Raw genomic sequence first — 24,839 nt, forward strand, 5'->3', positions numbered from 1 at the left:
AATCATTAACAGAATGGTCGGACGACGACAGCTGCAAAGGTTCGCGGCGACGCGCCGTCCTCACTTAGTATGAAAGCAGCAGCATTTAAACTTGTAGCAGACAACGCAGCCGCGACTCTGCTCTTGTGACATCACTGAATGCTTTTGAAAATGGCGTTGCTGATGGGTGGAGCTTGAAGTCCACGATTTTGCCTGGGATGACTTTCTTGGTGCATGTGAGGGCGGCGACATTGGAGAGCCACACACTGACGAAAATAATAGTTCGTGAAGTACGAACCCTCTCCCATTGCCTGGATTCTGCTGACGATGACAAAAAGGGCCCCCTTCCACTGACTGCTGTGGAGGCTTCTACCATGATTAGTCTACATATTGCGTTCCTAAAACAGTTTGTAGGCAGCAATGCTGTTGTTGAGGAGCATTTGCTTGACACTTGCTCAGCGGCGGTGGCGGAAGCAACATCGGCAAAGAGTAACTGCAAATCCTTCACTTTGCAGTTCTTGGCCAGGCTTGATACATCTGGTGGATTAAAGTGGCAAGAGCGACGACGATCGGCCTCGCAAGATAACGACACAAGCAGCGCCAGCCAGGAGCATAGAAAAGGACAAGGCTCACCTGTGCCCCCCACACTTGCTCAGCGGTGGTGGCGGAAGCAACATCGGCAAAGAGTAACTGCAAATTATTCACTTTGCAGTTCTTGGCCAGGCTTGATACATCTGGTGGATTAAAGTGGCAAGAGCGACGACGATCGGCCTCGCAAGATAACGACACAAGCAGCGCCAGCCAGGAGCATAGAAAAGGACAAGGCTCACCTGTGCCCCCCACACTTGCTCAGCGGTGGTGGCGGAAGCAACATCGGCAAAGAGTAACTGCAAATCCTTCACTTTGCAGTTCTTGGCCAGGCTTGATACATCTGGTGGATTAAAGTGGCAAGAGCGACGACGATCGGCCTCGCAAGATAACGACACAAGCAGCGCCAGCCAGGAGCATAGAAAAGGACAAGGCTCACCTGTGCCCCCCACACTTGCTCAGCGGCGGTGGCGGTAGCAACATCGGCAAAGAGTAACTGCAAATCCTTCACTTTGCAGTTCTTGGCCAGGCTTGATACATCTGGTGGATTAAAGTGGCAAGAGCGACGACGATCGGCCTCGCAAGATAACGACACAAGCAGCGCCAGCCAGGAGCATAGAAAAGGACAAGGCTCACCTGTGCCCCCCACACTTGCTCAGCGGTGGTGGTGGAAGCAACATCGGCAAAGAGTAACTGCAAATCCTTCACTTTGCAGTTCTTGGCCAGGCTTGATACATCTGGTGGATTAAAGTGGCAAGAGCGACGACGATCGGCCTCGCAAGATAACGACACAAGCAGCGCCAGCCAGGAGCATAGCAAAGGACAAGGTTCACCTGTGCCCCCCACACTTGCTCAGCGGCGGTGGTGGAAGCAACATCGGCAAAGAGTAACTGCAAATCCTTCACTTTGCAGTTCTTGGCCAGGCTTGATACATCTGGTGGACTAAAGTGGCAAGAGCGACGGCGATCGGCCCCGCAAGATAACGACACAAGCAGCGCCAGCCAGGAGCATAGAAAAGGACAAGGCTCACCTGTGCCCCCCACACTTGCTCAGCGGCGGTGGCGGAAGCAACATCGGCAAAGAGTAACTGCAAATCCTTCACTTTGCAAGTTGCTGTGCTTTCACTTATTGAAGTCATAAGAAACCTTCTGCCAAACGCCGCCGCCGCTTGAGTCTGTGCTGTTGCTGTAGTTGTTTTCTATTGTGCCGCATGCTTTTCCATCGCGAGTGCTATGGGTGATGCTGTTTGTGATATATGCCTGGTTTGTAATCAGTCACTTCCAGCAGAGGGCTCGTCCCTTACCTGCTCAGAGTGCCGATACGGCTACCACTTAGGCGCTAGTTCTAATACGACCAAAACTGCCCACAAAGCAATGATAGATATCGATAAAAAAAGTTGGAAGTGTCAAACGTGTAGTTTCAGAAGTACTTGTATTTGGGCGTGTTGGTTCATAACTTTTCAGGAGGACACAGGGGCGCAATAAAAGACACAGACAGAGAAGTAGACAGGGACGAGCGCTTACTATCAACAGGCTTTATTCGACGTAGACCGTTAATATACCTTCGCTTACCCAAGCTCCACTGTGCGAATCACAAGCACGTGGGTACCAGAAAACACCAAAAGAAATCCAAAGGTAGGCGATTACAGAAATCTATCTAAGAAAACCATTTCAGATCGGCGAAGTATCACAGATGAATCACTGATGCAGTTATCTCCTTTTTTTCTGATGTAATAGGCTTCCACCAGTTCCCGTTCAATCCGATCGCGGCTTCTCAACAATACTCTACAGTCCGATAAGCGGGGAAAACAGGCGACCTTAGTCTTCTTAGTGCATTCTTGTCAATGGTCCGGGAGATCGGAGCCTGTCTTCTTTAAAGATTTTTTGTGCTCCAGAAGGCGCTGGTTGAGGCAACGTCCAGTTTGCCCAACGTAAACCTTCCCGCAAGTGAGCGGGAACTCACACACAAAAAACGGCAAGAGTGTGGCGTAAAACACCGTAAGCCCCACGTAACCTGCAAAAAAGGAGTTGCCCCCCGCTTAAACGGCGGCCGCTATCCCTTGGGCAGCGGCGGCGTCTTCAGCCAGCTGGAGGAGCTTGATCTGGGTCCCCAAGTCGGGGCTGAGCAATAGAGCCTCCCAATTATCAGAGTCGGTAATGAATTGACTCGCGGGTAGGGACTGTGGGCAGTTCCAGATCATATGATTTAGATTAGCTTTCATATCACAATTTTTGCATTTTTCTGAGTAGAGTCCTTCCGAATAGAAGCTACACAATTAGAGATTTCGATAGGTGTTAGTTTGAAGTTTACGCCAGGCTTTGGCCTGTTGTTTGGAGAGCGTTTTATCTGCTGGGGGGAATCTGAGTCTTGCAAGCCTGTAGTGCTGCAGGATTTCTCTGTAAGAAAACAACCTGTTCTTAAAGTTGCACCTGAAGCCAGAAATGTGCGGTCGGTCATTTCCTGTTTACTTGTATGATGTTTTGGTGCATAGATAGAGACTGATTTATAAAACTACTTAAGCTCATCAAACACTTTGCCGCCGCTAAGGCGATGAGCTCTCCATGGCAGCTTTTGCGAGAACAGAAAAGCTGTGAGCGTGCATGAACAGCAGGCCAGCACAATTAAAATTAAATAAGGGCGCATACAAGCGTGATAGGAGTAGCAAGCGTGCTGCTGTCACACTTGTACTGAGTTGTTGTTGCCTCTGACAGAAAAGCACTACGTGCCTACCTCCTTCAATTGGACTGGCATTTCTTGTATGTGTTCATCACTTGATGACTCTTCAACATCATAGCAAACAGCATAGCAAACCTTTTCGCAGCCATGACTCTGTCCCGATAAAACGACTACTTCAAGCTTCATGGCGTGATCGCATACCCAGCTCCTCCACCAACACTGTTAAGTGGTGAAAGACACAGTACTGTTGCGGCTCAGGTAGCATGGTCGGGTCGGAGAGGGGATGAGGGAGGTAGGAGACGAGGTTATGGGAAAGACAAGAAGGACTTTATACAGGTAAATTTACATTATATACAAACAGCAACTGAGAGAACGTCTTGGTAAGAGAGTCTCGATAACAAGGAGCTTGATGACGAGAAGCTACACGACGATGAGCGCGATGGTCAGGAGCTACCCGCCCGTACAAGACGCCGAGTTTTGTAGCTTTTCCTTTCCCTGGGCTCCCTAGATGGGGGCCGCGCCCGCCGAGGAAAGAGTGTCCTGAAAGTTCACTGTGGCATCCATCACACTCTCTCCCAATAGGGAACACGTCCCCGTCACGTGTTGGGAGAGAGAGAAGGATGCCATCTGCGTCGCGCAGATTCTGGAAGGTTCTCGAACAGCGTTCCCGCGGTTTTCATGTGGTCGCACGTGCAGGGTCCAGGCTTCGAGCAAGTTCACGCAGTGTAGGGGAAATGCTCGCTGTTAACTTCTTCCTGGAAGACGGATGCTGCTGCCAAACTTGATGACTGGACTCAGTTGGCCCCCAGGCCCCTCGGAATGTCAAGTACTGTCGGCCTTGGCAGCCAACTTCGTTCTGTAGAAGAGGGTGCACTGCAGAGCTGCGCTGGCTAGTTGCGGGGTGGATTACTGACGCCGCTTCCGTGGCTAATTCAGCCGTTGACCCCGCGTTCCTTTCGTGACTCATCGGCATTCCGCTGCGACCGCGCCGATTTTTACTCACGATGAAGGCGAAACGTAACAGTACACAGGCAAAAACAACACATAGCTGACACTAAGCACAAAACTTTCCCTGGATTTTCCCTCATATATTTGAAATTCACAAAGGTATCCAGTAGCAGAATCAGCTCGGCACCATACTTTGTACCCTCTTTTTATGGGCTTCATCGGCGCATACTACTTTAGTGAAGAAAGGCCTTTGAATCGGACCATGCTTTCGTCACTTGCTTGGTGATTTGATGGCTTGTACTCATATAGAAAGCGAATGTTCATCGCATTGACTAGTGGCCGTATTTTGGCTAAACGATCGAACCCTTCTTCATTCCTGTGCTTTATTTTCTCGTCATCAGGGAGATGCAGGAAGTTTGTAATAGCTTGAAATCGCTTGAAGCTCATGACACTTGAAACCTCAGTGACATTGCAGAATAGATAATCCTGGAAAAGATAATCCGTTTGCGTACTGTTGTCCAGATCATATACCTGGTCATGATAAAGCTCCTTAATAGGACACGGACGTGCAAAAGAATAAAATTATTAAACGATACAAATTAATAAAATCTAAAATTGAAACAAACCTGCTATGGTTTTTCGATCCATCGCCCTTGGCGGCATTTCATCTTGACTGTGTATCGTATCCACTGCATGCAAACAGATGACACATTTGCAATTGCTGAAGCAAAGAGGTTGTAAAATTTTAAGATCATTTGTGAAAGCAGTAAAATAAAAGGCAAAGCAGCATTTCGTTGCTACATATTCATCTCCAGGGATCTTTGCAAACTGGAGACTCTTTTTCTAATGAACAGCCTCTCCTCCTCAGGTTCCTTTGCCCTTTTTCTTCAGAAGTCCTTCTGATGAAGGACTTTTCGCTTGTCATTTCCAGAGCAAAGAGAAGTGTCACTCTCCGAAGTCTCAGTTGAAATACACTTAGTTTTTTCTTTGGCTGCAAGGGGTAATTGTGCAAGTTAGCTATGACAGCTATGACATAACAGTGCTCAAAGTAGCCAAAATACACTTATGCTAAAAAATATGGTGGAGCGGAAAAACAACACTGAAAACACACTTCTACCATGATAGACTTCTGCTGTTTATGAAGATGTAACACAATGCTCAAGATGCGCTATAGTATACTCCTAGCTACTAATTATGATGGAGGAGAGGAAAGAAAATAAACCCAGACTTCCTCACAATTTTCACACATTTCGAGCGGAAAGACTCCATAGGCCCTTGTATGATGTGAAGCATTGTCTTCGCAGAAAATCGTGAGCTGTTCTGATAGAAGCAGAGCAGAGAATTTTCTTCAGTGAAAAAACTCACGGCCAAGAAGAAACTTCCGAGTCACCTCTGTCACACCGACAATGCTGCCACTATTTAGTAAACAGCACGAGTCCTCCTCTGCCCCTACTTTCAAGGATGGTACATCCGTCAGGCACACAGTCTGCTGGTGACTAAGCCAACTAGGACAATCTGTAGCTTACCTGTGCAAGTGGCTTTCTGCTGGTGTGCAACAACTGCTTAACTTGCCTTAAACAGTTTTCATATGAGAGGGCACTAACATTGTCTAGCGGACCATAAATTAAGGAGCCATCCGCAATGTGACACAGTATTTGTACACTGTAGATCAGAAACTCAGATCCATAAAGCACCCCAGACTGCTGTGAAAAATACTGCAGGTGATCTGAGGCAAAACTGTTCATCTCTGTTGCAAGATCATTTTTGAACAGGATGTGAATTGCCACATGAATTCACAGGAAGTGTTTATACTGGTTGTCATCCAACAAACTGCATAACACATCAGGGTCAGTATAGAGAAGGGAGTACCTAAACTCCACTTTGGTCCAGTTCATCAAAGGCTCTGGGCTGTCGAGCAGATTCTGGCGGCAGACTAGCTTGCTGCAGTCTTGCACTCACAATGCTCCACTGCTGTGCACCAAGACAATGTGGTAGTGGTCCTGATGTCCACGTCTTCAGCAAGTTACGGACCGCTCCCAAGCACACCGTGTGCATGTAGTCCACCGGAAAGTGTTTCACTCATCATGTCCGCATGTGACTAGAAAAAGTGGACTTGCAGCGTGGTGGTGGCCAGCGTCAGCCATTGTGCGGAAAGAATCATCTGTGGAATTTGAAAGCAGCACACACAAGGACACTAGATGAGAACTGGTGATGAAACACATGCAGCTGAAAGCAGATGTATTGAAATGCATAGTGCACTGCAGGATAGACTAATGGTTTTTGGCTTACCTGACACTGAAGCCACCTTCACTGGGGACAGTGGAGGGTACGTCTTTGTCAGCCCTTTTGACAGGGCATTATTTGACAGAGTGCCTGTAAGGCTCCTCTGTGCCAGGGTTTCACTGCCCCACAGGGACACGGCCAACTGCTTACATAATGTTGAGTCCATTGTGGAACCCAGCAGCTGCTGGGTTACATGCAGCTGAAAGCAGATGTATTGAAATGCATAGTGCACTGCAGGATAGACTAATGGTTTTTGGCTTACCTGACACTGAAGCCACCTTCACTGGGGACAGTGGAGGGTACGTCTTTGTCAGCCCTTTTGACAGGGCATTATTTGACAGAGTGCCTGTAAGGCTCCTCTGTGCCAGGGTTTCACTGCCCCACAGGGAAATGGCCAACTGCTTACATAATGTTGAGTCCATTGTGGAACCCAGCAGCTGCTGGGTTACATGCAGCTGAAAGCAGATGTATTGAAATGCATAGTGCACTGCAGGATAGACTAATGGTTTTTGGCTTACCTGACACTGAAGCCACCTTCACTGGGGACAGTGGAGGGTACGTCTTTGTCAGCCCTTTTGACAGGGCATTATTTGACAGAGTGCCTGTAAGGCTCCTCTGTGCCAGGGTTTCACTGCCCCACAGGGACACGGCCAACTGCTTACATAATGTTGAGTCCATTGTGGAACCCAGCAGCTGCTGGGTTACATGCAGCTGAAAGCAGATGTATTGAAATGCATAGTGCACTGCAGGATAGACTAATGGTTTTTGGCTTACCTGACACTGAAGCCACCTTCACTGGGGACAGTGGAGGGTACGTCTTTGTCAGCCCTTTTGACAGGGCATTATTTGACAGATTGCCTGTAAGGCTCCTATGTGCCAGGGTTTCACTGCCCCACAGGGACACGGCCAACTGCTTACATAATGTTGAGTCCATTGTGGAACCCAGCAGCTGCTGGGTTACATGCAGCTGAAAGCAGATGTATTGAAATGCATAGTGCACTGCAGGATAGACTAATGGTTTTTGGCTTACCTGACACTGAAGCCACCTTCACTGGGGACAGTGGAGGGTACGTCTTTGTCAGCCCTTTTGACAGGGCATTATTTGACAGAGTGCCTGTAAGGCTCCTCTGTGCCAGGGTTTCACTGCCCCACAGGGACACGGCCAACTGCTTACATAATGTTGAGTCCATTGTGGAACCCAGCAGCTGCTGGGTTACATGCAGCTGAAAGCAGATGTATTGAAATGCATAGTGCACTGCAGGATAGACTAATGGTTTTTGGCTTACCTGGCACTGAAGCCACCTTCACTGGGGACAGTGGAGGGTACGTCTTTGTCAGCCCTTTTGACAGGGCATTATTTGACAGAGTGCCTGTAAGGCTCCTCTGTGCCAGGGTTTCACTGCCCCACAGGGACACGGCCAACTGCTTACATAATGTTGAGTCCATTGTGGAACCCAGCAGCTGCTGGGTTACATGCAGCTGAAAGCAGATGTATTGAAATGCATAGTGCACTGCAGGATAGACTAATGGTTTTTGGCTTACCTGGCACTGAAGCCACCTTCACTGGGGACAGTGGAGGGTACGTCTTTGTCAGCCCTTTTGACAGGGCATTATTTGACAGAGTGCCTGTAAGGCTCCTCTGTGCCAGGGTTTCACTGCCCCACAGGGACACGGCCAACTGCTTACATAATGTTGAGTCCATTGTGGAACCCAGCAGCTGCTGGGTTACATGCAGCTGAAAGCAGATGTATTGAAATGCATAGTGCACTGCAGGATAGACTAATGGTTTTTGGCTTACCTGACACTGAAGCCACCTTCACTGGGGACAGTGGAGGGTACGTCTTTGTCAGCCCTTTTGACAGGGCATTATTTGACAGAGTGCCTGTAAGGCTCCTCTGTGCCAGGGTTTCACTGCCCCACAGGGACACGGCCAACTGCTTACATAATGTTGAGTCCATTGTGGAACCCAGGAGCTGCTGGGTTACATGCAGCTGAAAGCAGATGTATTGAAATGCATAGTGCACTGCAGGATAGACTAATGGTTTTTGGCTTACCTGACACTGAAGCCACCTTCACTGGGGACAGTGGAGGGTACGTCTTTGTCAGCCCTTTTGACAGGGCATTATTTGACAGAGTGCCTGTAAGGCTCCTATGTGCCAGGGTTTCACTGCCCCACAGGGACACGGCCAACTGCTTACATAATGTTGAGTCCATTGTGGAACCCAGCAGCTGCTGGGTTACATGCAGCTGAAAGCAGATGTATTGAAATGCATAGTGCACTGCAGGATAGACTAATGGTTTTTGGCTTACCTGACACTGAAGCCACCTTCACTGGGGACAGTGGAGGGTACGTCTTTGTCAGCCCTTTTGACAGGGCATTATTTGACAGAGTGCCTGTAAGGCTCCTCTGTGCCAGGGTTTCACTGCCCCACAGGGACACGGCCAACTGCTTACATAATGTTGAGTCCATTGTGGAACCCAGCAGCTGCTGGGTTACATGCAGCTGAAAGCAGATGTATTGAAATGCATAGTGCACTGCAGGATAGACTAATGGTTTTTGGCTTACCTGACACTGAAGCCACCTTCACTGGGGACAGTGGAGGGTACGTCTTTGTCAGCCCTTTTGACAGGGCATTATTTGACAGAGTGCCTGTAAGGCTCCTCTGTGCCAGGGTTTCACTGCCCCACAGGGACACGGCCAACTGCTTACATAATGTTGAGTCCATTGTGGAACCCAGCAGCTGCTGGGTTACATGCAGCTGAAAGCAGATGTATTGAAATGCATAGTGCACTGCAGGATAGACTAATGGTTTTTGGCTTACCTGGCACTGAAGCCACCTTCACTGGGGACAGTGGAGGGTACGTCTTTGTCAGCCCTTTTGACAGGGCATTATTTGACAGAGTGCCTGTAAGGCTCCTCTGTGCCAGGGTTTCACTGCCCCACAGGGACACGGCCAACTGCTTACATAATGTTGAGTCCATTGTGGAACCCAGCAGCTGCTGGGTTACATGCAGCTGAAAGCAGATGTATTGAAATGCATAGTGCACTGCAGGATAGACTAATGGTTTTTGGCTTACCTGACACTGAAGCCACCTTCACTGGGGACAGTGGAGGGTACGTCTTTGTCAGCCCTTTTGACAGGGCATTATTTGACAGAGTGCCTGTAAGGCTCCTCTGTGCCAGGGTCTCCCTGCCCCACAGGGACACAGCCAACTGCTTACATAATGTTGAGTCCATTGTGGAACCCAGCAGCTGCTGGGTTACATGCAGCTGAAAGCAGATGTATTGAAATGCATAGTGCACTGCAGGATAGACTAATGGTTTTTGGCTTACCTGACACTGAAGCCACCTTCACTGGGGACAGTGGAGGGTACGTCTTTGTCAGCCCTTTTGACAGGGCATTATTTGACAGAGTGCCTGTAAGGCTCCTCTGTGCCAGGGTTTCACTGCCCCTCAGGGACACGGCCAACTGCTTACATAATGTTGAGTCCATTGTGGAACCCAGCAGCTGCTGGGTTACATGCAGCTGAAAGCAGATGTATTGAAATGCATAGTGCACTGCAGGATAGACTAATGGTTTTTGGCTTACCTGACACTGAAGCCACCTTCACTGGGGACAGTGGAGGGTACGTCTTTGTCAGCCCTTTTGACAGGGCATTATTTGACAGAGTGCCTGTAAGGCTCCTCTGTGCCAGGGTCTCCCTGCCCCACAGGGACACAGCCAACTGCTTACATAATGTTGAGTCCATTGTGGAACCCAGCAGCTGCTGGGTTACATGCAGCTGAAAGCATATGTATTGAAATGCATAGTGCACTGCAGGATAGACTAATGGTTTTTGGCTTACCTGACACTGAAGCCACCTTCACTGGGGACAGTGGAGGGTACGTCTTTGTCAGCCCTTTTGACAGGGCATTATTTGACAGAGTGCCTGTAAGGCTCCTCTGTGCCAGGGTTTCACTGCCCCACAGGGACACGGCCAACTGCTTACATAATGTTGAGTCCATTGTGGAACCCAGCAGCTGCTGGGTTACATGCAGCTGAAAGCAGATGTATTGAAATGCATAGTGCACTGCAGGATAGACTAATGGTTTTTGGCTTACCTGGCACTGAAGCCACCTTCACTGGGGACAGTGGAGGGTACGTCTTTGTCAGCCCTTTTGACAGGGCATTATTTGACAGAGTGCCTGTAAGGCTCCTCTGTGCCAGGGTCTCCCTGCCCCACAGGGACACAGCCAACTGCTTACATAATGTTGAGTCCATTGTGGAACCCAGCAGCTGCTGGGTTACATGCAGCTGAAAGCATATGTATTGAAATGCATAGTGCACTGCAGGATAGACTAATGGTTTTTGGCTTACCTGACACTGAAGCCACCTTCACTGGGGACAGTGGAGGGTACGTCTTTGTCAGCCCTTTTGACAGGGCATTATTTGACAGAGTGCCTGTAAGGCTCCTCTGTGCCAGGGTTTCACTGCCCCACAGGGACACGGCCAACTGCTTACATAATGTTGAGTCCATTGTGGAACCCAGCAGCTGCTGGGTTACATGCAGCTGAAAGCAGATGTATTGAAATGCATAGTGCACTGCAGGATAGACTAATGGTTTTTGGCTTACCTGGCACTGAAGCCACCTTCACTGGGGACAGTGGAGGGTACGTCTTTGTCAGCCCTTTTGACAGGGCATTATTTGACAGAGTGCCTGTAAGGCTCCTCTGTGCCAGGGTCTCCCTGCCCCACAGGGACACAGCCAACTGCTTACATAATGTTGAGTCCATTGTGGAACCCAGCAGCTGCTGGGTTACATGCAGCTGAAAGCAGATGTATTGAAATGCATAGTGCACTGCAGGATAGACTAATGGTTTTTGGCTTACCTGACACTGAAGCCACCTTCACTGGGGACAGTGGAGGGTACGTCTTTGTCAGCCCTTTTGACAGGGCATTATTTGACAGAGTGCCTGTAAGGCTCCTCTGTGCCAGGGTTTCGCTGCCCCACAGGGACACGGCCAACTGCTTACATAATGTTGAGTCCATTGTGGAACCCAGCAGCTGCTGGGTTACATGCAGCTGAAAGCAGATGTATTGAAATGCATAGTGCACTGCAGGATAGACTAATGGTTTTTGGCTTACCTGACACTGAAGCCACCTTCACTGGGGACAGTGGAGGGTACGTCTTTGTCAGCCCTTTTGACAGGGCATTATTTGACAGAGTGCCTGTAAGGCTCCTCTGTGCCAGGGTTTCGCTGCCCCACAGGGACACGGCCAACTGTTTGCAGAAGGTTGAGTCCATTGTGGAACCCAGCAGCTGCTCCCAAGTGCAGCTACTTACATAATTGCCACGGCGAACATGGATCTGAAGAACACATATGAGCAAAGCATAAATGGGTTGTAGTGTTGTTTATATACAGAGCTCACTTGTCCTAAAACTAACTCCTCTAATATCAGCATACCTGTGTTTGTGGCCTATGAGGCAACACAAAGGACATGTAAAAAATGTCAGAAATAGAAAGCACAGTTTTTATTGTGATTCCTGAGAAACAGCTTCAGATCATCATTGCAGATGCAATCAAGCACCCCCAGATCTCCACTTATTCATCCTAGCAGTAACCAAGTGACAATATATGTCCCTCACAACCTTTAACCTTTTTGCGAAACATCGCAAGACCAACAGGCTAAGAACTGCTGTCAGCTGGGTGAGGTTGTGCGCATTCCTTGTAGCAAACACCACAGAAGATGACAGTCAAAAACCAAGAAATATATATGGCATAGCACAAAACAGCGTGACAGAAAAATACGATTATAAATTATTTAGCAGTCATAGGTGAGTACCACGTGGTGATTCATGCATAGTAGTGTCTTCCAAATCATTGTAGACGAAAACATGCCACCAAAATTAGATGTCACGCTTTTTTAGTAGCTACATGGCTGGGAGTTTGACTCGAACACGGCAAGCATGCAGCAGGCAGGAAATTCGATGTGGACGAGTAGTGCTTCCGGCGATGGCACAACCAAAAAGATGGATGCATTGAGGAGCACAAGCTGCAGAAAGCATGCTTTCTGAGGCAAGCCGTGCAAGTTTCCTGAACCGGAAGAACAGCTGCTCTGCTATGTGGTGGAAGTGCTGAACAATGGCTACGTGTTGACAGCAGACATGCTGTGCTACTTCTGGTGGGATGAGCGTGCACCATAGCTCGCATCAGTTCAGACTAGGAAGACTCTCTGAGTAATGACTGAACGTAGAATAAATGCCACTCACTCCCTGATTGGTGTTTTTACTTAAGAAAAAAGGCGTGATTGCCTTTTTTTTTTTTTTTAAGTAGATCGCCTTCGCAGTTTGCACAGCATGGTGCAGCGTCGCAGTCTTCGGATTTGTGATCGCTTGCGGCACATTTGGCACATGTATCGCGGCAGCAGCTTTGGTAGCCATGGCCAAACTTGATATTTGAGGCAGCGTCTCCGGTTAGGGGTATATGGTTGGACAGAGATTTTTGCGTGCCCTATCTCGATTGATTCAGGTAGGGTGCAGGAAGAAAGGTCAGGACGAAGTGCTTCGTTGGAATTTCTTTGTTTTCTTTGTGTATTTTTATTCTGTATACATTGGTTACATTTTCTGCGGAGAGTCCTTCCAGCATTTCCTCTTCTGTCAAGTGTAAAAAAAAAAGTCATTGTTGGAGATGACATCACGTACTGTGTTTAAAGATCTGTGGGATGTGAGAGACAGGGATGTCACCGAAAGTTGCGATGTCTGCTAGTTTCGAGATTTGAGTGATGTCGACAAGTTCTAGCAGGAGATCTCCACTAAACAATTTTGTCACCTTGTACTTCGGACCTAAGGAATTTGTGAGGACTTTTGAGACTGTGAAAGGAGATACGAGTCTGGCTGGTTTCTTTTCTTTTTGTTCACTATGAATGATGTGGAATATTGCCAAAGATGTTTTCTTTTTGTTGAAGAACTGGGAGGTTACATTGGTCTGCACTCTTTTCAGAGGATGATCATTTGATAGTAAAGAGGCAGCCATAGAAAAAAAATGTTCTTCGGCCATGGTGCCAGCCAGTTTCTCATGGCCAGCAGTTTCTCTCATGGCAGGCATCTATTCACAAATCTATTCACACTGCTCAGCCATAGCGTTCTGCAACCTGCATTGGCACACCTTGTGCAGCTGTCACGTCTCAAAAGCTGCCCATTCTCAAATGCAAATGTGAAGGTCCCCCATAAAAGACCTAACATTTCTACACTTTTTGCAAAGTGTAGCAACTGTTGCATATTGAATGTTGCACTGTTTTCTCCATACAAGACTGAAACTCTGTTTACAAATGAAGAAGAAGCTGGTCTGCCTCAATTAGATCCACATCACTGACATACGTCTGGATGAGCCGGAAAATGCCTTGGCACAATAAAGAAAAATGATGGAGGTAGCTGTCAGCAGTCATATCTTTCATACAAAGAAAAGCATAATAAAGCTACCAGAACAGCCACTCAGTCGCCTTCTGATTCTTACGCTCAGCAATTGGCTTAGGCAAGCGACAGAAAGAAATTTGAGGCTTAAGTTGCTTAATTCGGTTCTCAAGCTCATGAATATGCCTACCATGTAGAAAGGTTTGCCAGGAGCAGTTAGCCACAGTTGCTGCGCAACTCCCTCTAGCACACGGTACATGTAGTCGGGTGGCAGACTCCACACAAGGTTGAAGCCTTGGAGGCTGAAGAGAGGAGAGGGTCCTTTCACCCCGTGCACAGGCTGGTGACCACTGTGGGCGGCCCGTGTGTGTGGCGCTGCTGACTGGTTTCCTTGAGTGTGCCGAATAGTGCCTGAAAAAGACAAGTCATGAGTATTTTATAATGGCCTTATATCATGATGAAAACAAGCAATTCCGCTTTCGTTCCTATGTGCCTGTTGTGTTCATTCTGTGCTGCACCTCAATACACAGCAACTAGTCCAACTTCCAGATTTAGCCTGGGTATTTTTAGGAACAAGAGCTGTTAAAGTGAAATCGCACATCAAAGTGACTGTAATATCAGTTAATAGACGATTTCCTATACTGCAGGAACTGCTAATAATCAATGAGGAAATGAAAGTCCTCAATCCATGCAGTGGGCTGAAGCTGCTTTGTAAAGTACGTACAGTGCAATAACAGACGGAGCACAAACTCTCAGCAGGCACTGTTTATGAGGGTTTAATAGTGTTACGGTGCATAGTTGCTAGGAGAAGACGACGTTGTTTTGGGACGTTCGGCAGTGAACGACGACGAGGACGTGGCAGTTTGTGCTGGAGTGATTTAGCTCGGTGTGCCTTCTGACTGTGGCCTGTACCGTCTGCCGCTGGGCTAACCCCCCGTAATAATATGATGAACCTGGACCATGTGTAGCAGACGAAACTTTTCAGGGACCATGAACATGAAAATAAAAACACTACGGGCAGGACTGAGATAGCTGTAGCAAAAATGTGCCCTGCCAGTGTCACAGGGTGCAGCATCTCGATTCAAAATACTACACTCGACACAACTGATCAGCCAACAGTGAACATTCTAGGTTCTAGGATGGGATGAATTTTGTTACTTTTGACATAGGCCTATCTACTTCACCCCACTCATGGATTGCCGTACTGGTCACTGTATTGTAGCAGTAATTCATCCAGCATTTCTTCATGGGGTGGAATTATGCACGACATCCATAAGCCATGACCTGAATTATGGTGCATTTATTACAACATCCATTCGTGCTTCAAAGCTGCCAGGACAGTTTTTGAGGTGACACAGAACATGTCGTATAACCAAATGCAGGCTCACGACACTACCAATAAATGTGGCGAAGAGACCTGCTCCATAGTCTTAGCCACTGTCTGCAGTATGAGAACTGGCTGCCAATGGTACTAATGCAGACGTCCGACTTGAATGCAAGTTACCTACACGTGCAGAACAAAATAACGAAATCAAAAGGTGCAAATGAAGCTGTGACACTCAGCATGTAGGCCAGACTTCTACTTTTGCAGGATTTTCTAGAGCAGATAACAATGCAAAGGGAGCATTACATCATGCAAAATGGCTTACCGTCAACAACTGTTCCCCTCTGCAGGCACCAGGAACACCCGAAATGTCCGTTGAATTGCTTCATATTTAGCAGGGCTGCTCAGGCTGGTTATTCGACGCAGCAGCATGCCACAGTTACCTTCGACTGCACAGTTTCTTTGATATTTGATATGTCTCCACACTGTGGTTCCGATTTCACTGAACGCCTTCATGAACAGGTATTGAGGAGGATGGATTTTGGCAAACCACAATGCTCCCACAATTATATTTTGAAAGTGAATGTTGAATGTCAGTTCATTAATGAGCACTTGAACTGGCCACACACTTGCTTACTGGATTTGAACACCGGTGATCTGTCAGTATTCATAGTGACTGTCAAGTCGCTCCACTTCGCTCTTAGTCTGTTTCTTATGCTCCGGTAAAGCCGCCAATCTGTGATGTCTGCGTACATCCAGGTGCAGTTGAGGCCACCTGCTTTAAGCGTTCAAACAGTACTTCGGAGCAGTGCGACACATTGTAAATCTGCTCTTTGAGATTGAAAATAAGAAAGAAACTGCCTTTCATTGTCAGCCACCGCACCGTTTGTGTGATACTGCAGTGCTCGCATGTGAATGTGTCATTTCCTTTTTTTCTTCTTCTGCCAAGGTACCCAAAGCAACCCTGGCAAAAGAAGTACACCTGAAGAGAGTCCATTTCGGTCTCCCACAGCTTCCGAAACATGTGTGTGGAGTCGGGCACGACATCACTCCCACAGTGTTTTGATGAGCTTCAACAGACCTTTGACTTGGGACCAGGAGAGACCTGGTTGTACGACGTAGGTTTGTTTATGGCTGGTTAGGTTCGGCAAGTGTTCTCTAGAACATTTTTCAAAGAACCCTCTCAAGTCCTGATCATGCTTGTTGAACGACGCCGACTTGTCTTTGTATGGAGGGTCGTCTTCGTGTTCCAGCCGCCGCACATTGGGCAAGCACTGGTGTCCCTGGTCGGGGTTGCGACCTCTACATCCCCTGTAAATGGGGTTGGCGAGATTTGGGCAAACGTCCATGCGGTGGCCTAGGCGTCCGCACTGGTAACAGATGTCAATTTGCTTGTGATACAACGTGCAACGGACGAGTGTTGCACCGTACCTGACGATGTTGGGCACTTTGAGTCCGTCGAAGGCAAGAACGGCCGTGGTCGTAGTGCCTATGCATTTTGCCTCCAGTGCCAATGGGTTTCTCGGGTTTACGATGTTCTCGTCCAGTGCCTGGGGTCCGTGCGTAGTGGGGATGCCATGAATCACTCCCCTGGTTGTATTATCGGGTGCCGTTTCGTACGCGTTGACTGCATGTGATTTCCCTTGGATCTGAATTTGCCGTATTTTGGCATAGCGGTCCGCGTTCGTTCGTTTCGCTGTGCTGACAACGACGATGTTCTGGTGTGAGTTGGGACAGACCGTGTCTTCTGCACAGTCTCCCGTTATGCCGGCGGCTGCGAAGATTGCGGCGGTGACCGTCGGGGCACCGACCTTACCTATGTCAAGGCCGCCTTGTGGTTTAACCACGATTTTGATTTCCTCCTTCGGTAGTTTGGGCATGCCTCCCGCTTTGATAACCTTTCCCTTGACATGCTTGGGTTTCGTACCTTGCTGGCTGGTGCCAGGGGCGTTCGTTCTTGCCTCGATGTCCTGCTGCTAGCCCGACCATAAGGAGCGAGGAATTGATCGCACCTGGCGCTCCGAGAGCTCGAGGCAGGTGGAACAGATAGTGCAGCTGTTTCTGGACCCCAAACATGCTAGGATCCAAAAGGCAGGAGCTCTCAATGGAGCGTCGGCGTTGCTGCAGGATACGACGCAGCTAATCCAGTCTCTATCGGGCGCTCTTCAGGCTTCCCTGGAGGCATTCAAGCACTCGTGGCTGGCGGTAAAGGTGGCCTTCCCAACATACAGTGGTTACGCCGACACGGTCAGCGCAACTGACTTCATCGAAAGTCTAACGCACTACCAGTCTGCGGTAGGACTCGGTGATAGCGAGATGCTCACACGTATTGTGCTTGTTGCCCTCGTGGAGCGAGCATTGCTTTCCGGTCGCTGAGCAACCACGCTCGATGAGTTCAAGGTAGCTCTCTGTCGGGAATTCTTGCCCGTAGACTACCACCGTTGGATGCGGCGAGAGCTTCTGCGGACGCAGGTGCCTGATGAGTCATTGCTCGAGTGTGTGCGGACGATGGGGGAGCTTTTCCAGGTCGCCAAGCTGACTTCCTTAAACGACAAGCGTGTCGAAAGAGTTGTTAGGCAGGCGCATCCCACTTTTGCGGCCTGCCTGCGTGGTGGTCGGTTTCGTGACCAGGACGATCTGGCTGCTGAGGCCAAGCGCATACAAGGCGACATCCTCACCATGCACATCTATCGCCCTCCACCACCTGCCAGCAAAGCAGTAGAGCTGCACTTCGCGTGGACATGGGTTTCCTCCTATGCACGCTATGATTCCTGCGCCTAAGCTGTGTGCGCAGTTGGCGCAGACGCCCGCCAAGAGTGTAAACTAAGTGAACGCGCTCTAGACCCATTTACTTTTCACCAGCGTGCACTTTTCACCAGCGTGCAAGCAGTGCCGCTGCTACTGCTAGCAGCTATCCGAACAAAAGTCGAGCCCGTGGGCAAGGCAGGGAACAAAGGGACACATTCTCGAAATGGCCGGAAGGCCGCACAGCAGGGTGCACGGGGCAGGAGGAGGCATTTCCAAGACATGGAGACACGCCTGCACGTGGAGTGTGGCACTTCCAATGTGGCGAGCTGGGCCATGTCTCTCGTCTGTGCGCAAGTTAGCCCGTCCAGCAGGGAAATGGGGTTGGGGGTCGGGCGTGAAGACACGCTCGACCGAGATAATTGCTGTTCCCTCCATTTAGCATGCTTGCCTGCCCTCCGACATGCCAGCTCCGTTCATCAATGTCACAATCACAGGTCGTGAAGTCGCGGTGCTTCTAGACATGGGGGCCAGTGCCTCCCTGTTTGGGGATGAAGTTGCCTCCTTCTTACAGCAGTGTTCTGTTCATATGAGAGAGTGCTGAGCGACTATTAGCCTTGCCAATGGCACTGCCCGTGTGGCTGTCGTGGTGAGGCTGATGGTCAGATCTCAGATGGCGAACATTGTCCGATTAAGGTCTGCACGTCCGAAGCCGAATCCGAACATCCGAAGGAAGAACAACTCAAGCCTGAAAACGGACATCCGAAGGAAAAACGACTCAAGTCCGAAAACGGTCATCCGAATCCGGATGTGCGGTGGGCTTACGAGGGGCGCTCTTCTTCGGACCGATTTTGAAATGTGAGCAGAGTGGCAAAATCACTTTGCCAGTGGGCAGTAAACTGGTATATTTCATGCCTGGTTGCTGGAGGAGGCGGGGTGGGTTAGAGAGAGCTTCCCAGTGAGGACTATTGTTAATAGAAGCTGGAATTAGCTCGGCGGCCTCTAGTCTATTTCTTGTGCTTTGCACCACTCGTCTGCTGCTGAAAAAATTATCTTTATTGCAGGCTGCAAGAGCAGCACATGGCATTGTGTCTGCATTGCATTCTTTAGCAAAGCTGCTTGAACACAAATGCTGCACTCTCTTCGCATTCAGCACTTCTGCAGTTGCGCTGCTTGTTAAGCAGAAGCCTTCTTTTCGTGTAAGCGAGTGACCTTTCATATGGAGACACAGACCTTGTACTGAAGAATGTCTGTGGCGCTCCACGCGTTCAATAAATCCACCGCATAGACGTAACCTTCCCGGCAGTCTAACTCACTGCGTGGAGGTTTCACTCAGATTTCAAGTGGGCACTGTGCTGCATACTAATCAGCATAGGCTCCTCCACTGACAAATCCTTTCTGCTCCACTTCAGCCATGCAAGCGACGCTTAGCCTTTTGGTAGGTTACTCTGAACTTCCATGTAGCGCGCGACTGACATCTATATACGCAGACACAGCTACCGCCCAAACCGCCCGCCAGATGCTCGCTCACATGAGGACATATGCGTCTTAGCATCGAGCCTAGTATATGCTATAAGGTGAATTCACGCAATAAACAAAAAACCGAGCCTCGAACAGTGCAAACGGTTGATTTTGGATTAGGGTCCCAGTATTCTAGAGTGCTTTAATTTTGGTCTACCATGTTTGGTTTACTTTTATCAGATTTCTGCCAGGCTTGAATTTTAGATTCTATATTGCTTTTAACTGATGAAAAAAATACTTTCTACTAGTTACCAACGTTAAACTATAATCTTGAACATTTTACAAGCAACTTTTAACTTCATTTTTATTTTTATTTCTGATAGCAAGTGAAAAGGCGGACGTAAAAGAAAAAAGGGCAAAGCTGATGTTACCATTTAGCCAAAACAAGCCAAAGCTGACAGCGAGCCGCGTTAAAGAAGCTTGGCTTTGAGTTCACCTGCCTCTTTTGCTGCCGTGCGTTCTTGTTCTGCGGTTTGTCGTGCGAGGGACCTTTCCTCCCTCTGCCGAGCTTGCTCATCCTCCATCCATTTTCTCGTTCCACTCCTGAGAGGCCTAACTGCCCACCTACGGATACTAATCTCTCTAGCTCCATGTTCAGAAGAGCATAGGAACAATCAAAAACTGAAAAACCATCTATCAGCAATGCACACTTCTCAACTAACTCACCCTTCGAGATCACTTCATAATTCAAGGCTCGATCACCATCCGCAATTCTTACTATTACGTCAGTAGCGTGGCTTTTTGGGCTTGTTGGTACATAGTTCCAATACACTGTAGCGCAGCAAAAGGCGAGGACACGAGAGACGAACACCACGAGCGCTAACTTCCAACAAATTTTATTCGCCTGAAGCATCACATTTATACGCCAGAAAACAGGAGTCACATGTGTCAACACCTTCATTTCCTTAGAAAAACGAGCTCTTTATCTGAGAGGAGAATGGAAGGTGTGCTTACACACGCGCATCCTGACCTATTTATCTTTTCGGCTTCAATGATTTCTCGCGTTACCCTTTCCCTGCTTTTTCCTGCAAGTCAAAAACCTGTAAGGCTTTCTTTGATAAAAGTGTGGTAATAGGAAAAAGCTGAAAAAAAAAGCCTGTGCTTTTGCAATGAATCAAGTGTTGTAAACGCTGTCATTTTTTTCTTGTGTGCTAACAAACGACAATTTCAACATTATGCTGTGTACTGCTCCATATTTCAGTAACAGTCGAGGAGATCATAGCACGGTGGAAAAATTTAAAGGACATGTACAGAAGAAAAGTTAAAGACGAAAGAGACTCAAAAAAGAGTGGGGCAGGAGCCACTGCCAAAATTGCCTGGCCATATCTCAAGCAAATGGAGTTCCCGAGGGACTCTATTGAAACGAGACGGTAAGCAATGACTAATAGTAATGTTGAACTAAATGTGTAAGCAACAGCAATTAACAGCGTGTACATTCTACCCAGGAGTTTCTGCAACCTGGATATTGGCCGCGTGCAAGTGGCCAGTGCAGCAGCTGACGTGAGCCACACCAACAGTGCAGCTCCAGAAGCAGTGGAAAACTCTACGAATGAGTTGCACACGATGTTCCTGCTCCCAGGCCTTCCACAGATGGAGCAGGGCCATCCTGTGCAGCAGTCACTACTGCACCAGAGGTTCCCCCACCCAGGGGAAACAAACTCCAAAAAAGGCGACAGGGAGCTTCAGGCCGTGCGGAGTGCACTTGCTGCGCACAGGCCAGTGGACGCCTCCACCCGCTTTGTGCTGTCCCTGCCGCCGCAAATGGAGGCAACTCCACCACACATGCTTATGCATTTAAAGATGAAGCTGTTAAACATATGCGAATCGTACAGCCAGGGTGAATACCCTGCTAGCCTGGCTGTGCAATCAGCACAGAACAAATAAACAGTTTCTCGTATGCCTTTATTTTTTGGTGCACTTGCTCTTTCACAGACACTCATGTATGTTGTAGCAGAATACACGTCAGCAGCGTATTGCCGCGAATCTTTGTAGTGTTTGCTCATTATTCAAAGCTGCCTGCAGCTTTGAAGAATGAACAAACAAGCACTGCCAAGATTCGCGGCAGTATCATCTTCATCGACGCAGTCTAGCTGATGCCCACTGCCATGGCACAGCTCCTTGGCTGCTCATAAAATATGCTTTAAATAATTCTCGCGTATCTGCTGCAGAACGGCTGTAGTTGTGCCCTACTGGAGGCTCCAGATTCAGCGTGGCTGCGTCTTGAGCTGCTGCCTGCCACTGGACTTCAGTGATGTTGCCATAACCATCTTCCACATCGGCATAGTTTGCTGGCATATACATGTCATCATCCACGAAGAAGTTGTGCAGAACACATGCAGTCAAGACTATGTAGTCGGCGTTTTCTGGCAGCAGGTTGATGACGCGTCGGAAAATCCGGAACCTGGACGCCATCACTCCAAAAACTTTTTCAACGCACCTTCTGGAAAGAATGAAACATTGAGTATTTTGATTTTTGTCAACTGCAGATGCACGTGAAAAATAACTATTTTTTGCCACCAGGCTAGTGATGAAATCCATGCAGTAGGTAATTTTTGCGCTGCAACAAACCTTGCACGGCTGAGCCTGTAATTGAATATTCGTTTGGCCTCATCGAGGCCCCTGCCTGGGTAGGGTCGGAGGAAATCAGGGCGCAGCTGGAATGCCTCATCTCCAAGAAAAACGTGATGTGCCACCATTGAAGTTTTTGGCAATAATTTCGGTAGCGGCAGATTTAGCAGGCCACGCTCAAGGCTTTTTCCCAGCCTTGATGCGCTAAGTGTTCCTCTGTCGCTCTGTCTCCCATAGGCACCCACATCAATGAGGATGAACTTCAAATTGCTGTCAACCACAGCCATAAGTACGATGGAGTACGTACCCTTAAATGAAAGTTTATGTACACAGAAAAATGATGTAATTGACAAAAGACCCTTCAGTGTGAACATTACCTTGTAATTGAAATAAAGGCTGCCTGAATGTGGTGGGGCCTGAATTTGAGCATGTTTGCCGTCCATGGATCCAACACAGTGCAGAAAATTCCACTTTTCAGAAAATCCAGTGGCAACCTTCTCCCAGTAATGAAGTAGAAATGTGGAAGTATCTTTAGTGGCAAAATAGCAGCAGCACAAACTAAAGACAATGAGGCACTAAGAAGCACTCGTCCTGTCTTCTCAGCCTATCCTTGCCTTTGGTTTGTTCCCATTTTCCCTCTAGTACAAAACAAGCACACCAACGTGTACTGTTCAGGTGTTTTCAGTACTTTGGGGGGGGGGGGGGGACTTCTAAGCTGCAGTGTTCATTAAATATACCATTCATTTTTAAGAGAGCACACCGCACACATTATATAAACATTCTGTTCCGTTTATGGGATTCACAAATGTGCATTTGATTGGGAAGACTGTATGCAGTTGCTTTGTAGCTGCCTCAGTAACCATGTCTCAAGGTTCGATCATTTACCAGTCCGTAAGGTTTTGAATTTAAGAAGCAAATTTTAATTGTTTGTTCATTACGAGGTGCCGACTAACAGCCACAGGCATTTTACACTGGTGCAGTGAGATATGAAAGAGAAATGAACAATGAAAGCAATAACAAGATATCAATGAAAACGATAGAGGCAATGTTAGTGAATGGTAGCATTAACAGTCAAAAGGTCCCAGTGAGCACAGCAGGCTTCGCTTGAAAGAGTATTTCGTTCCAGCTGCAACACACCTTGAGGCAAATCCGCTGAAGAACTTCCCACAGCAGCTTGCAGGTGTCGCAGATAATGCCATTCGCTGTGGAGATGCCCACTCGGAAGGCCATGGCAACATCCTGAATGTGCATTCCCGATGCCAAATACCTAGAAGGGATTGCAAAAGTAATAACTGTTTGCATGCACTGGTCAAGGAGTCATCAGTGACACGAATTTCCGAGTACCTCAGTGTCATGGCAAGCCTTGCACGTGATGGTATCGGTTCCCGTATGATGTGCTGTTTGGTGAGGGGCCCCTCGACAAGGGCGTGAAGTTCCTCAAACTTGGTTGGGGACATCTTATAGCACATTTGAAAGTACTCTTTGTCTCCGCTCATAAGTAGTGGCATCTGTGCAGAAAACTTTGAACTTTAAGGCACCAGTATCAGGCAAAACTGCAACGTAGAACTCATCACGGTGTAGTACTCCGCCTCTTGCTTGCGGTTCTTCCAGACCAGCCTCACCCACCAGCGCCGTGGCACTGGGAGCTCCGGCAAAGCCTTTTTTTTTTAGCAAACAGTCTTCCTCTAGCGAGATGAGATGGGTGTACGAGGAGTCAAAAGTCTCGCATACATCCATTTCGGACGACTCAGCGTCTGCTCCACGGTCCACACCTCCAGCTGCGCGAGCGTCCATGTTTGCAAAAGCCTTCAACGCCGGCGCCCTGGCGGTTACACCGCACGTACGAACTTGAAAAAAAAAAGATTATTGTCATCAAAATGAGAAGTGGTTGATATTTAAAAATTAAGAGTTCTTTATTTGTTACTAAAATTTGAGCATTTCTGGCAAAATAATGCACAAACATTGCCCATGTTGATGGTTGCAAACCAGCGAAACCAGCCACGAGCTCGTATTCTTTGTCAGCAACACTGGAATTCGCAGCGGCAGTAAACGCTTTGGAACGACGCATGTGAAACGGAACCTTGTGAAAGGCGTCGCAGTGCCGTGCCACTGGTCGCTCAGTTCGCTCAATCACTTGCATGTGAACCAGCCTTAAGGGACAGCCCCCATAAGACAAATACCCATAAGCACACCAAGTAGTCGATACACACATGACGGGGCACGTAGGCTCCGCTCCTTCCACTCTGCATGGCCGCCACATTGAGGGTGAAAAAAAAGTAAGACAACCAAAAGAAAAGGTCACATGCGCCAACATCTGTCTTGCAAGGGGGCAACTACCTTGTTGTGTTGGGCACCTTGCAGCATTAAACTCAACACAACACAAATAAAGGAGCTGTTTTGCACACCGTTTCAAAATGTGATTTGAAATACCATCAGGTCCAAGAGCTGAACGCGCAACAGAACTTGCACTGCCATCTTGCTCACGACAATGCTATCCATTTCTGATAAACCTGTCGGTGTCCCTGAAATCACGACAATGCTATCCATTTCTGATAAACCTGTCAGTGTCCCTGAAATACCAACGCTACAGGGTTTTGTGAACACTGGATGGAAATACTTGCAAGAAATTAGTCATTTTTATTTCCTGCATTGTGCTTCTGCTGCTATATTTCTAAGGCGTTAGAAAACTTGACAAAGCTGTATGTTCAGATGCGGCCACCCTTCCTATAAGTGTCACCAAACTTCCTGCACCTGTAGGCATTGCATTTCTGCTCAATATTCTCTCTTTTCTAGTTATTGCGCTGCTTGAGCTCTT

The 24,839-nt window shown here is 48.2% G+C and overlaps 2 protein-coding genes and 1 pseudogene across 4 annotated transcripts in view; all 3 read left to right on the forward strand.

The window, feature by feature from the left end:
- Positions 1–24,839, forward strand: part of LOC149346374 (uncharacterized) — a 105,419-nt gene that overhangs the window by 66,994 nt on the left and 13,586 nt on the right. Inside the window, exon 3 of one of the 3 annotated variants that reach the window (XM_089586388.1) lies at positions 20,658–20,706. The exons of the other annotated variants lie outside the window; for them this stretch is intronic. Within the exon in view, the coding sequence (XP_089442514.1) occupies positions 20,658–20,660 (3 nt within the window). The 3' untranslated portion in view covers positions 20,661–20,706. Of the gene's footprint in view, positions 1–20,657; positions 20,707–24,839 lie in introns of those variants that run through there. 3 annotated transcript variants of the gene reach the window in all.
- LOC149346378 (uncharacterized) lies at positions 16,213–17,971 on the forward strand (annotated as a pseudogene).
- On the forward strand, positions 17,727–21,361 carry LOC149346379 (uncharacterized). The gene is made up of 2 exons (XM_089586385.1): positions 17,727–20,826; positions 20,902–21,361. The coding sequence occupies exons 1-2, from the start codon at positions 20,702–20,704 to the stop codon at positions 21,338–21,340; spliced, it is 564 nt and encodes a 187-aa protein (XP_089442511.1). The 5' UTR covers positions 17,727–20,701; the 3' UTR covers positions 21,341–21,361.

This window comes from Amblyomma mixtum, chromosome 4 (assembly GCF_055824585.1).
Source record: "Amblyomma mixtum isolate Tamu chromosome 4, ASM5582458v1, whole genome shotgun sequence".
NCBI classification, from domain to species: Eukaryota; Metazoa; Arthropoda; class Arachnida; order Ixodida; family Ixodidae; genus Amblyomma; species Amblyomma mixtum.